Source organism: Cyanistes caeruleus, chromosome 1 (assembly GCF_971803275.1).
Source record: "Cyanistes caeruleus chromosome 1, bCyaCae1.hap1.1, whole genome shotgun sequence".
In the NCBI taxonomy this organism is placed as follows: Eukaryota; Metazoa; Chordata; class Aves; order Passeriformes; family Paridae; genus Cyanistes; species Cyanistes caeruleus.
Genome location: NC_141701.1, coordinates 129,082,528 through 129,095,103, shown reverse-complemented (window position 1 = coordinate 129,095,103; position 12,576 = coordinate 129,082,528). Strand labels below are relative to the sequence as shown.

At 39.2% G+C, this 12,576-nt stretch overlaps 1 protein-coding gene across 2 annotated transcripts in view; it reads right to left on the bottom strand.

The window, feature by feature from the left end:
* The window catches only part of CALCR (calcitonin receptor), a 157,288-nt gene that overhangs the window by 7,180 nt on the left and 137,532 nt on the right, over positions 1 to 12,576 (bottom strand). For both annotated transcript variants that reach the window (XM_086857367.1, XM_086857375.1), the window contains exons 11-12: positions 10,689 to 10,907; positions 1,981 to 2,022 (exon numbers count right to left, since the gene is read on the bottom strand). In XM_086857367.1, coding sequence (XP_086713493.1) covers positions 1,981 to 2,022; positions 10,689 to 10,907 — 261 coding nt within the window. The remainder of the gene's footprint in view (positions 1 to 1,980; positions 2,023 to 10,688; positions 10,908 to 12,576) is intronic.

Here is a 12,576-nt window from a genome sequence, read left to right as displayed (position 1 = left end):
AATCATGCATATTGGCAACCAGATGCTTCAAAGGTATTCCTTGGTGCATACCTTGAGAATCGTATTCCTGTGCTTGCAAAAGTGGACATCCTCTTCTGACATTGCAGCACTGCCAAAACTACTTTGGAAGTAGAACTAGTTGATGAAACTAAGAAACTAATATACTTTAAGATACTTTATGTTTTCAGTGCATTTTATTGTGGCCTTTCCTCATTTTTAACATTGCTACAACATTTAATCTAGACAAATCCAGGTGTTCTCATTAGAGACGGGGAATCAACACTATAAAACATTAAGGAAATTTGTTAAGGGAATTTTTGCAAAATCTAATCTGAAAAAAATGGAGGTGACACTGGGTGAGGGAAGAGGGCAATGCTCAAGACCAGGATTTTGGGGTAACACTTTGTTTAGAGGCCAGTGAGGAGACACTGTAGTTCTGCTTGTACACAGTGATGCAGACACTCTTATAGACAGAGGATGCTTCAAAAACTGCCTGACTGGTCTCTGCTTTCTTCACAGTAGGTCCTCCATACTAGGGAGTATCAGAAGTTTTTCTTTGTTTCTAGGGCATGGATATTCAGCTGTGTCAGAGTGTTAACAGTAAGGCAGAAGCAGAAAGGTGATAGTAGCCTGCAGATACTGGGGTCAGAAATGTGTTAGGAAAAGAGTTGCACATGTCTTCAACTTTGTTTAGCTGGATGCATGAAACTGTGAACTTCTGTAGCATGATCTTTACAGCTCTCATTTCATGTTTGGTTCTGATGTGATTAGCTGCTCACATTTTGCCATTCTCTTTCATGCCTCCTCAGGAGCCATGCTACAGAACTGCAGCTGAGGCCTCATCATTTTTATTCTTCTGTTTCTCTGTACATTTACACGGGGAGCCAGCCAGAGGCAAATATACAGAGATGTCAACAAGAGGTGGCAGAATTTAATACTCTCTTCTATCCTGAATGTTATCAAATCAGCCAGTAACACCTTATCAATAACATAACTTGCTTCCAGTCTCTATCAAAAGATCAGTGTGGTCACATCATTACATTGAATTGCTGGTTTCTAATAATATACAGGAATAAACAGGAGCACAAATGTCTCTCTAGGTTGACTTACTGAGCCATAGCATCACAAAGTTTGTTCTCTATCTAATTCATCTTTTCTGGATTGAAAATGAACTTTTTAATGGACTTCCTAGCTTTGCTAAAATATACGGTGTTTTATTTTGCTATAGCTGAATGCTCTTGATGTGTTTTTTCTGCCAACCATCTTTGGAAAATGTCTTGCTGCAGGAACTTAAATGATTCTTGATGTATTTTAACCTGCTATTTTTTGTAAAAAAAAAAAAAAAAGCAGTAAAGTGGATCTAAAACCCAATGTATGTGTATATATGTATAATGTATTGTATACGTATACATGATCCAGCTGTAAGAGAATGGGAGAGATCTTTGCCTCAAGAGTTTTTCTTTCTCAATTACTACACAAGAAACATTGACTGTAAAAAGGCCAGTGCTAATCCTCAAAGGAACACAAGTAATTGCACTCCTCCACCTCTGGCAGTGCTACCAGGAATGGATTTGCCATGGCTCTGAGCTCCCCACTGCATTCTTTAGACAGTTTCCTGAATGTCTTCTCTGCTTCTTATTGAGTATTGTGGTCTTTCCTGCTGTTCTGAGGCAGGAAGGGGAGAAAAGCATTTTTCTCCTTAGACTTCCATCTCAAATGTGCAGATAGTAGGGCAAGTGTCATGCCTGTACCTCATTAGGTGCCACCTGCTTTGTAATGGTAACAAACCTGCTCAATCTGCTCAGAAATATTCCAGACACACTCTGCACAGAAGTGCACACCACTGCTTGTGTGTAGAGAGTAAAAGCAACTTGGTGTGGCTTCAAAGTTTGTAGTGCAACATGCTTCACATCTGCATTAATGAACAGCAGGATGACTATCTTACAAGTTCTGCTCATTTTCTGCATTTCATGTACTTACCTCACCATTGAAGAAGCAGAATATGGTAGCCACAAGTAAGCCCTAACAGAAGGAAAAGAAAATAGTTTTTGAGATCTATAGAATATATAGACTTCATCATATTTTGGAAATTTGGACTTGATGGATACAAGATGAAAACATGAATCCACTTTCTCTGCATCACAGACACTCCCCATCTTTCACAGGTATGCTATTAAATGGATTTTTTTGTCTTTTCGTAATGTTTTAACATCTCCCCCTCCTATATTACTAGATTTTATCAATCATCTGCTATGGTTATGATATTTATATATAAGAGATGTAGAGAAGGAAAGTGAAATGTAGGTATATATTTTGCTTACAAAGGAGAACCACACAGCCACTGATTTTGCTGAAGAGATGGTAGAGGAATTTTTTTCTATATGTTGCCACTCATTCATCAGAGTGTAGCTATCCAGTCAAAAACGCCAGACACAGAGAATCCAGCTCTCCCAGGAAGGCTTTAAATTGAACTGTATGTCAGGATAAGTGAAATGGTATGCTGGGCATCACAATTGATGGAGAAGATATAAGAAGAGGTGTAAATGGCCAGAAAAAAGAAAAAAAACCCAGCACAGCACATGAGTTAGAAGGGGGGAGGCAGAAAAAAAGAGACACTGCTCATCATAGCTTGATTGTAAATGGATTTAAGTTAATTTCTTCCTCACCACAGTTGCTCAGATAGCATTTCACTACTGCTATAAGATGAAACAGGGACAAGGCAGGAATATGAGATGGAAAAGTATGAAATTAATAAGAGAGAAAATTCTTGCACAGAGAGCCTGCCATTCAGGATTATATAGTTACACTGGTCCATGTCCTGACTGCACTCGCTTGTATTAAAATAGCATTACAAAACATCACTGGGAGCCAAATGCCTTCATTTTAAATTACTTAAAGCAGTTATTATAAACTGAATGTATGGCAGTTTCTGAAATTGAGGGGGAAACTACAATGCAGCTTATGTTCCCAAGGGCTGCTTTGAAGAGCTTTACAGCTGTAGGTTTTCTGTAAAACCTTCATTTAAATGATTACCAGTTGAATTGTGGGTTATGCTTTGCAAAATGTCTTGGACTCTCAGATTTATATTTAGCACCACAAACAGGGTAAGCAATAAGTTTTTAACCAAATGCTTATATAGAGATACACAGGCTGGTTTGGACAAGTGCTGACCACATCAATATTGACAATTATTTTTCTCTAATAAATTGATGCAGAATTTGTAATTTGACATAAATTCAAATATCAACATGAAACAGCATGTAGGAGGAGGATGAAGGGTAGACATAGTGAGAAAAAAAGTTTCTTCTCATATTTTGGCAAAGCAGTGAGTATTCTCAAAAAAACTCAAATCCCAGCATTCAGTAAGCAATACACAATAGCTTGTCCATTAGTTTTGGGCTGAGAAGTTCCACAAATTCAAACAAAACCTTACAACTCTAAAGCAGGGCTTTGCCAGACCAGACAGTCCTAAATCCAAATTTTTTTTAGAGTAGAAAATGCGCCAGTTCCTTGCAGCCTGTACCAATGCTGTGTGTGCTGTGCACGCTGCAGAAATGTGCACAGTTGGACAAAACCTCTGCTCTGCACTGTGCACCTTTGCAGCAGGGGTCTGAAATTGTGCTGGATGTGGTTTCACTAACAGCAGCCAGCCATAATGGCAAATCAGATGGACCTTGATCTCCTCTGGGAGCAGGGATGCTCAATGGACAGCATGGAGGCATGGAAAATCAGAAGACAGCAGGGGAGAGAAAGAGGCTGGGGCAGAGAAAGAAGCAGAGAAATTTTTTCAAGTTTGCTCTTCAGTGAGAGTGTTTAGGGACAATGTGGGAACCTCAGTTCACCTAAAGACAGAATTCTTCTGTTACATTCTGCAATTGCTCCACTTTTCTGCTGTTCAAGAGTGTAATTCCTTTAACTAATGTTTTCTCCTGTCAACTTCTGGCAGAATAGCTAAAGAGGAAGGTGGAGTGATGCCTCATATCCCTTTCAGTTTCTCTTCTAGTTTGGAGTGAGCTGAAAGCACACCTGGCTTCCTGTTATTTTGAGACCATGCATGTTGTACATGTTCTAGCTGAGGAAATTATTTTCTCTAGTCTGTTCCGTGTATATCCCATTGCTCTTCTTCCACCTGCCATGCCCCTCTGGACTCTGCCATCTATCTTCCTATTATTTCTATTTATTTTTCTATTTCTATTTGTTTTTCTAATTTCTTCTTTTTATACATTAAGCTTTGCCATAGTACAGAGAGCTATTGTTATCTTCAGCCATAAATCTAGGGAGACACCAGGAGCAGACACCAGCTTTGTCTGTCTGGAGCCAGGAGGGCTTGGGATGACCATAATTCTACAGTGGATCTATTAAAACATGTGACAGACTATATGTAGGTTAGGTATTTAATTTAAGGCCCATGGGTTACTCCTCATATCTATTTGACACATATCTTCCAAATTCTGACTGCTACTGGTTTTTGCTCCAGATACAATCCTTGCTGAGGATGTCTAAGTCAATTATATCTCTCTGCCACTGTGTGGAGTTGTTAAACTAACCTCTGATATATTGTCTGCTCCCAGCAAGATAACGTTGGCTGTGGTGGTGTTGAAAGTAGAAATGAAGAATATATTTAAGATGAGGGCCTTATGTGGCTTCTGAAATTCTTCTGAAACTACATGAAGAACAAATGAATGTGTTTTTCACCTGAATCATGACAAAAGGATTGTCCAGAGACAGCAGCTTTCAGACCTTTACATACTTTATTAACACTGTAGTGAGTTTTTTCCAGTGTTTAAGTGACCATACTGTTCTAAGTAAATTCTTTGCTTGACAGGTATTTAATTTGTATCTCACTCTCCTAGAAGACACATGAGTGTCTTGAAGAGAAGTTTGAGTAATTTGCTCAGGTTAAGAGGAAACAAAAAATACTTTTGTAGATACTGCAAATTTACATAGGTTTCTCAAATCTTTTTTATTTTTTATTTGTGCCTGTGTCTCCATTAAACCAAGAAAGCATATATAGGTATTCTCATTCCTGCTGTTCCTGGCCATGTCCAGGGCCCTAGTTTCTGCCTTAATCAATTGTATTTCTGTTAAGATTTTTATGGGGTTATATATTCATTATTCATGGTAGAGGATAATGTACAAGTGGCCATAACATAAAAATCAGTTTTTGATTATCTGTATGGGCTTTGTTCCATATCTATTCACTTCTCACTTCTGGAGCTGAATGAACAGCAAGAAAAAAAAAAAGAAAGAAAAAAGAAAAAAGAAAAAAGAAAAAAGAAAAAAGAAAAAAGAAAAAAGAAAAAAGAAAAAAGAAAAAAGAAAAAAGAAAAAAGAAAAAAGAAAAAAGAAAAAAGAAAAAAGAAAAAAGAAAAAAGAAAAAAGAAAAAAGAAAAAAGAAAAAAGAAAAAAGGAAAGCATGGCTGAGGTTGTTCACAGAAGTACATCCCAGTTCCACTGCTTTCATTTTGGCAAAAAACAAAAAGCTTTGAGAAAAAACCCTAGTGCATTTCTCACCACCTTCATTCACAGCACACTCATACAGCATCTCTGAGGTAAATGACTGGGTTCTGAATTGTGAATTTAAGTTACAAGAAAAAAATAAGCAAAGCAAAGGATGTGTCTGTGCAGTTTCTGCTGCCACCAAGGTGGGGAGATCGTCATGAGAGGGCTGAAGACAGCAGCCCACCTGCTGCAAAATGCTAGAGACATCCCATCAGCCAAAACTCATGCTTTGCTTCTCCTGCTCTCTGTGGGGGTTTCATTATTGTCATTTTTTATGTGAAATTTTCATATAAAAGTGCCACTTTTTATGTCCACCATTAATTGGTTCAAAATAGTAAAAAGTTTTTAAACTGCTAATAATTCTAAGAGAAAAAAAAACCCCAGAAAATAAAGAAGAAATGCTTACGTTGTCAAAAGCAGTCCTATAACCTTAAGTTTGAACAGAAGGAGAAAATATTTCTGACTGGTTTGGCATTACACAGGATATTTATTTCCTTTTAAACTGAGAAACAGATGGAATGAATACCTTCTAAAATACATTGGAATTTCTCACTATTTATAACAGGCTACTTTTAAATGGGTTAATTTTGTTCTGTGTAAGGCTGCATAGAAATCTGAATTTAAAACTTGGAGGCAGTGTGGATATATTTGCAGTCCAAACCCAGGCCTAAAAGATTCAAAATATCCTTTACCAGACCAGGCACCTCTGAGCTGCATCCTCCTGCCTGGCAGGGTGGGTGCTGCTGTCCTGGGGTGATGCTTGGAAGCTGCTGAGTGGCACACAAGGGACTTCACTTGTGGAGAAAAGGACAGTAATTATTCTCTGTTCAGCAGAAAAAACCCTTTTCATTTGCCAATAAAAACCTTATGCTGAAAGCCCTTATGCTGAATAGCATTTTAATTTCTCACTAGAGATAGATTTACACATTTAGAGCCTCAGTCACCAAGGTACTGAGAAGAGTAGCTTTAGCTGCTTGTGCATTGCTGTTGATTCAGGGGCTGTTCCTCCACCCCTCCTTCACAGACCTCGATGTCTCTCTTCTTTGGCACAGTGACAGTGCCATTTCTTACATTTGTTTAGTAACAGCCTCTAAAAACCCAGCTTGAAGGTGCTGGAGATAGAATGGGACTGTTGGAGTAGGGAGCTTGAAGTTGTGGCTTATTCATCTCTAGGCTGGTTTGAGAGCTCTGGGAAGACAGTGTCTAAATGTGGGACTAACTGGTGCATCATGCAGTTAGTTTTTTATTCTTCCTTTTTTTTGTGTGAAGCCTTTGTTATGGACCAATGTCAGAAATCAGAAGCTGGGGTAGTGATCCTTTGTAGCAGAACCTCTGATGCAAGCACAGCACCCCAGTCTCTTTACAGCCTGGGGTTTCTCAAAAGATTTTCAGTGGTTCCAAGGATGAAGGAAGCTTCAGCTCCAGCCCCAGCACCAGCAGAGGTGCAGGAGGTCCTGCCAGCTCATCAGGCACAAGCCACATCTCTTGCTCTATCTCGGAATGGAGACCAGAATGCAGCTACATGCAGGACCGAGGGCTGCTGCTGCTCCACTCCTTCACAGGAGGCATTCCCTTTGCCCAGGCAAACCATTTTGCCTCCACTGGGCAGCATGATGGGGTTTTCAGGCTTTTGACAGATGAGTTTTCATACCAGAGGTGTGCAAGGAGCTGGCATATCCAGCACCATAATGCTTTACAGCCTGAAGAAGTTTGCATCTTTCATGTGCTTTCAGCATCACCTACCAAGCTTTGAAAATCAGATCCTTTAAGGCAGATCTGCAACTCACTGGCTCTTGGGGAGTGCAAATGTTTGTTTTGTGGTGCCTAATTTAGGAGCTCTGTGAAAAAAGATAGCTCTGTGTGGTCATCAATGCATCTACAGCATCCCAATCCATGCATGTCATTCCAATTGAGGTGTGCAGGTTTTGTGTAGGGTAGACTTAATTTTCTTCACAGTAGCTAGTATGGGGCTCTGCTGTGGATGTGTGCTGGATAATGTGCTGACAATGCAGGGATGTTGGTATGGCTCAGCAGGGCCTCCAAAAGTCAAGGCCTTTGCTGCTTTTCATCTCACACCACCTTGAGTGGGCTGGGAGTGCACAAGGAGTTGGGAGGGGACAGTCAGGACAGATGAACCCAGCTGATCCAAGGAATATCCCAGATCATGTGGCATCATGATCAGCATATAAAGTGTGAGAAGAATAAAAAGGGGGATGTTTAGAGTGCTGGCATTTTTTTGTCCCAGTTAATTTTTATGTGTGATGTAGCTCTACTTCCCTGAGGACGGCTGAACAACTGCCTGCCCATGAGAAGCTGAGAATGAATTCTGTATTTTGCTTTCATATGTGGCTTTTGCTTTATCTACTAAACTATCTTTATCTCAGCCCATGAGTTTTCCCTGTTTTCACTTTTACCCTTCCAGTTCTCTCCTCCATGCCACTCCAAGGAGTTAGTGAGTGACTCTGTGGGGCTGAGTTGCTAGCTGGGCTTAAACCACAACCTAACAGCTGAAATGTCTTCCTCCTGCCTGGTGTGCTTTACATTTCAGCATTCTGGAGACTAAAGAGCTGATATTGGTGATGATGAGAGGAGATATGAACCTCTGCATTTAGAGGATTAATGGGAAGTTGGCTAGCTGATCTGGAGAAGTACATGCATTCCCATTTGCAGCACAAAAGCCAGCCTTCCATTTCTTTATAATGTATCATAATTATGATGTTATCATGATAACGATATTATCATTATTATTTATGATTTATCATGACATTTTATCATGTCTGTTCTTCAGATCTGTTAAGAAGAATCTGGTCTATTGTGTGAAAGACACATGCAGTAGATATGTGAATTTGTGAATTTTTCAGAGAGTCATATTTGAAAAACTATTTCTGCTTAAAGTGGTAAGCATTGATGAGACCATCACAAAAAGAGTAGGACAGATCCAAAGCAGACTTCTGCTGTTGTTCAGAAATTACTTCAGCAGAGGAAACCTAGCTTGTTGATAAATTAGAATAGAATAGAATAGAATAGAATAGAATAGAATAGAATAAAATAAAATAAAATAAAATAAAGTAAAATAAAATAAAATAAAATAAAATAAAATAAAATAAAATAAAATAAAATAAAATAAAATAAAATAAAATAAAATAAAATAAATATTACTAGTGTGCTGTTTTTCAACTGGGAAAACCATTCTCTGAAAGAAATAGCATTAGATGGGGCTTTTTGTGAACATATTCTTTCTTATCCTCAATCCTCTGCAATAGACTGCAGTGCTGGTTTGCACCATTTCTGTGTAATAGATTTATATAACTAACACATCAATCCTTCACGTTTACTTAAAGAAGTCATGTACTGTGAAAACCTGTCTCTCTTTCTGTTCTTGAAAAGGCATAAAAAGTTCTCATTTAACCAGTGCAGCAATGAAGAATGTATAACATTTTGCTTAAAAAAAGATTGGTAATTTTTCCCAGGATGCCTGCTTGTATAGGACTGCCATGCCACGAGCTGCAAGACCCCAGAGGCTCTTGCTGGTGTCTGCACGGGCTGGCTGTGCTGTGGGTCATGGCAGTGCCATAGCTAGGGGGGAAACACAGCCATTACACAAACTAATACACTATCTGCTAATTACCAGAACCAGCCCTAGAAGAAAATGAGCACCAGAGGAGTGATTATACAGCTGTCATCGATCTTGCATACAAATATGCATACAATAAATGTTGGGGAAAGGATTTGGAATGATTATTTAGGTTACAATAAAAAATCCAGCCAGAGTGGAAAAGGGAGGATTGCAGTTGGCTGCAGCCAGCAGGACAACTGCACAGCCCTTCTAAAAGGCCAAATTCCAGCAGGAAGCACGCTGAGATTATACTGAAGAGGTGACAAGAGTTCTTCTGTGTAAGCAGAAAGAACCTGTCAGGGATGAAACTTTCCTACCTTGAATCCCTCCCTCACCCAACCCCCTTCATCAGTGCAGCCTCCATTTTAACCTCAGTTTAGTGACTTTCTATTGCATAATTATCACAATTAGAATTTTTAATTCAGACAATTATAATTGGTTTTGCAATTCTCCAACAATGCACAGGATTTAAAGGATATTTTAAGAGTAAAGTCATTATGGTAACACTCTGTCTTATCCTAACTCGTTAGAACAGTAATCAAATAACTTGTCACCAAAAAACTAATCTGGAGATATTCCTTTATAGCTCTTGTAAGTGAAAAAGTAACAATACAGGCAACAATAGAAGAAACAAGGTTGTCATTCCTTTTAAGCAGAACTGTAATATAAGATGTCATGCGCTTCAAAAGCAGACTTATAACTTCAGTTATTCTATCCATGCAGCAGCAGGAACACCCACAGTTTTGAAAGGATAAGGATGATAAGCAGGATATATAATCTGACAGGATGCATAGATTTTGGTAGCCTTATTTATAATTTCATTTTAGGAAAAAAACACTACTGATTTTTTTAAGCTGTTTTCTTATTCAAGCATTAAAATATGAATGGAAGCAAGAAGTAGGTCACCATATTCACTCATTTTGACCACTACTCACAAATGCATTGAAAAACTGCCTTTCCTAGTCAACATAGGACTGGATATATTCCAGTCAGTCCACCAGATAACCCAGAATTTAAATTCATTTTGGTTTGGCTTGTTTCCAAAAGAAAATGTACTAGACTTACTGAACGATGTTATATTTTCAGAGCATTTTTGAAATCCAAATGTCAGTCTGATAATTTGAACTGCCTAATAATGGAATTCTAACTCCCAAATGAAGCATATTTGTCTCTGGTTTTTCTTTGTGTGTTGGCATTACTTCTGAACAACAGTTTGCAAACACTGCTTATTTTAATATTGAGGTCACAACACTAGTTACAGTCAATTTGAGCACTTCAACAGAAGTTGTGCTGGTACTTAAAAGCCCTCTGTGAACTCAGTTTTCTCTCCATAGTTTAGAAATGTAAACTGATACTTTTGGGGACTTACTAGTGTTTCCCCTGTTTTGTCTCTATTCTTTACACAGTGGTGCTGCATGTGTAAATGCAGATAATCCAATACTGTGTAAAGGTTGGAAAAGAACTGAAAATCCAGTAATTTTCAGCTTCAGGGCAAACGCCCTGGCAACAGCATCTTTGAGTAAATTAGCTTAACATCAAACAATTCAACCATGCTGAAGGTGCTACATACCTGGTAATGCATTAGTATATGCATGATGTAATCATATATCTCTCCAGCAAGTCGGTTTTCTGGTCTCCAGGGAATAATAACAAACTGAATTCCTAGTAAGGGCACCAGGATTAAAGTGGCTCTGACAGCTTTCATATACATGTTGGACTCAGCACGGTGGGTGTCTCTCAGCTTTGTCACCAAAACTCGGACAATATTAAGCAAAAAGAAAAAATTGACCTGCAAAAACAAAGTTATTGTAGGTGAAAGCATTCAACTGAGACAGACATTCAAAATAAAAATACAAATCACATAAATGGCAGTAAAGTGTAGCTTTCTAGCTTTATTGTATCCCATAATGGGCAGCTCCTTGGCAGTCAGGTCTTGGAAAATATCTTCAATATTTCTCAGGAAAGATCTGTAAAGCAGCTCTAAATGCTTTGGAGCCTGTATGCAGGGGATCAGGCAGGCAGGGGTCAGTTCTAGCATGCACTGGATGTTTTGACACAGATGTAGGAAAATTCAGGGTTTCCAGGGAACACTAAATATTTTTTATTATATCAGAAGTTTAAGTGGGGTGGACAAATTGCTCCCTAGAAATAACCGTGTCTCTGTCCTGAATCTGACAGTTGCCAAGGTGAGACAAACTCCAGCATGTCCCTGGGCACACAGGACCTATGGGAGCACACAATTTCCCTAAGGAATATGCTCCATGGACTGGTGCTTGAGGCTTGTCTGTGAGCAGGGGCTGTTCTTGAGGAAAACCTGGGCCACCCCTTGCCTCCCCCAGGCCGCAGGGACCCCGTGGCACCCTGCCCACAGGGAACAGGTGCTGTCTCAGGGCAGAAACACCAGACACCAGGAAATGCTGCCCCTGACCCTCATGATCAGTGATACCAAGTATCTCTTTAAGCATCTCCTCTCCTCAGTTATCTCTAGAAATCTGATGGCAGCATAGGGTAACCTGCCCTTGACCCTGCCTGCACAGAGAGCTCCTTGCAGGATGTGCTGAGAGCCTGCAGGAAGAGGGAGGGCAGACCCAGGCTGATAATGAGCTCAGTGGGTACCCTGTGGACATCCCTGGCATCACAGACCCTCTCCTCTCCAGGGTATCACTTTCCACTCTGCTACAGTAAAATCAGGCACTTTGGAACTTCAACAGACTTTCTTCCTCCTGATAATTTTTTGAAATAAGTATGTAAGTTGTATAATTTCCATAGATATTTCAAGAACTCAAATGGCATCTATATACCAGAAATTTGGGTGGATTTTTTTCAGAACAGTGAATCAGCAAGCTCTGGTAAAATATTTCTGCACTTCTAAACTACACTGGGAGACCTTTCAACCGTTTGATATTTGTGCTCTACTAGAAAAGAGGAATAATAAATTACTTCTGAGGTCCCATTCAACATTAAATCTAAACCTGAATCTCCATCCTATTCTGACTTCACTCACTCTGTTTAACCTCCACTTTAAGATTTTCTGAAAGTAACTGTAAAAAGTCAAAGAAAGACTTTGCAATGTTAAAAACCCTCAGCTCTTCTGAGCCAGTCTGCCACTATGGGATTTTTTGTAGCAAATCAAGCAGGTCATACTGTAGACATTGACATCTTCATAAGAAAAATAAGACTGGAAATGACATAAACATATATATATGACAAAATATAGAAATTATAATGTCTTATTTTGAAAACAGCTAAAGACTACTCTTTTTCCATAGTAGTTGTTCCTTTTTCCTTTGTGGCCAAGGTATACAGAGTGGGATCACAATGACAACAATAAAGGTTAAGTGGCCTCTCTCAGATGGTAATCGGCATTACAATAGCAGATACAGTCATGACTGAACCAATAAACCCACAATAAATGTGATTCTATGGGACCAACAGACTACCTATAAGGCAGGGAAGGA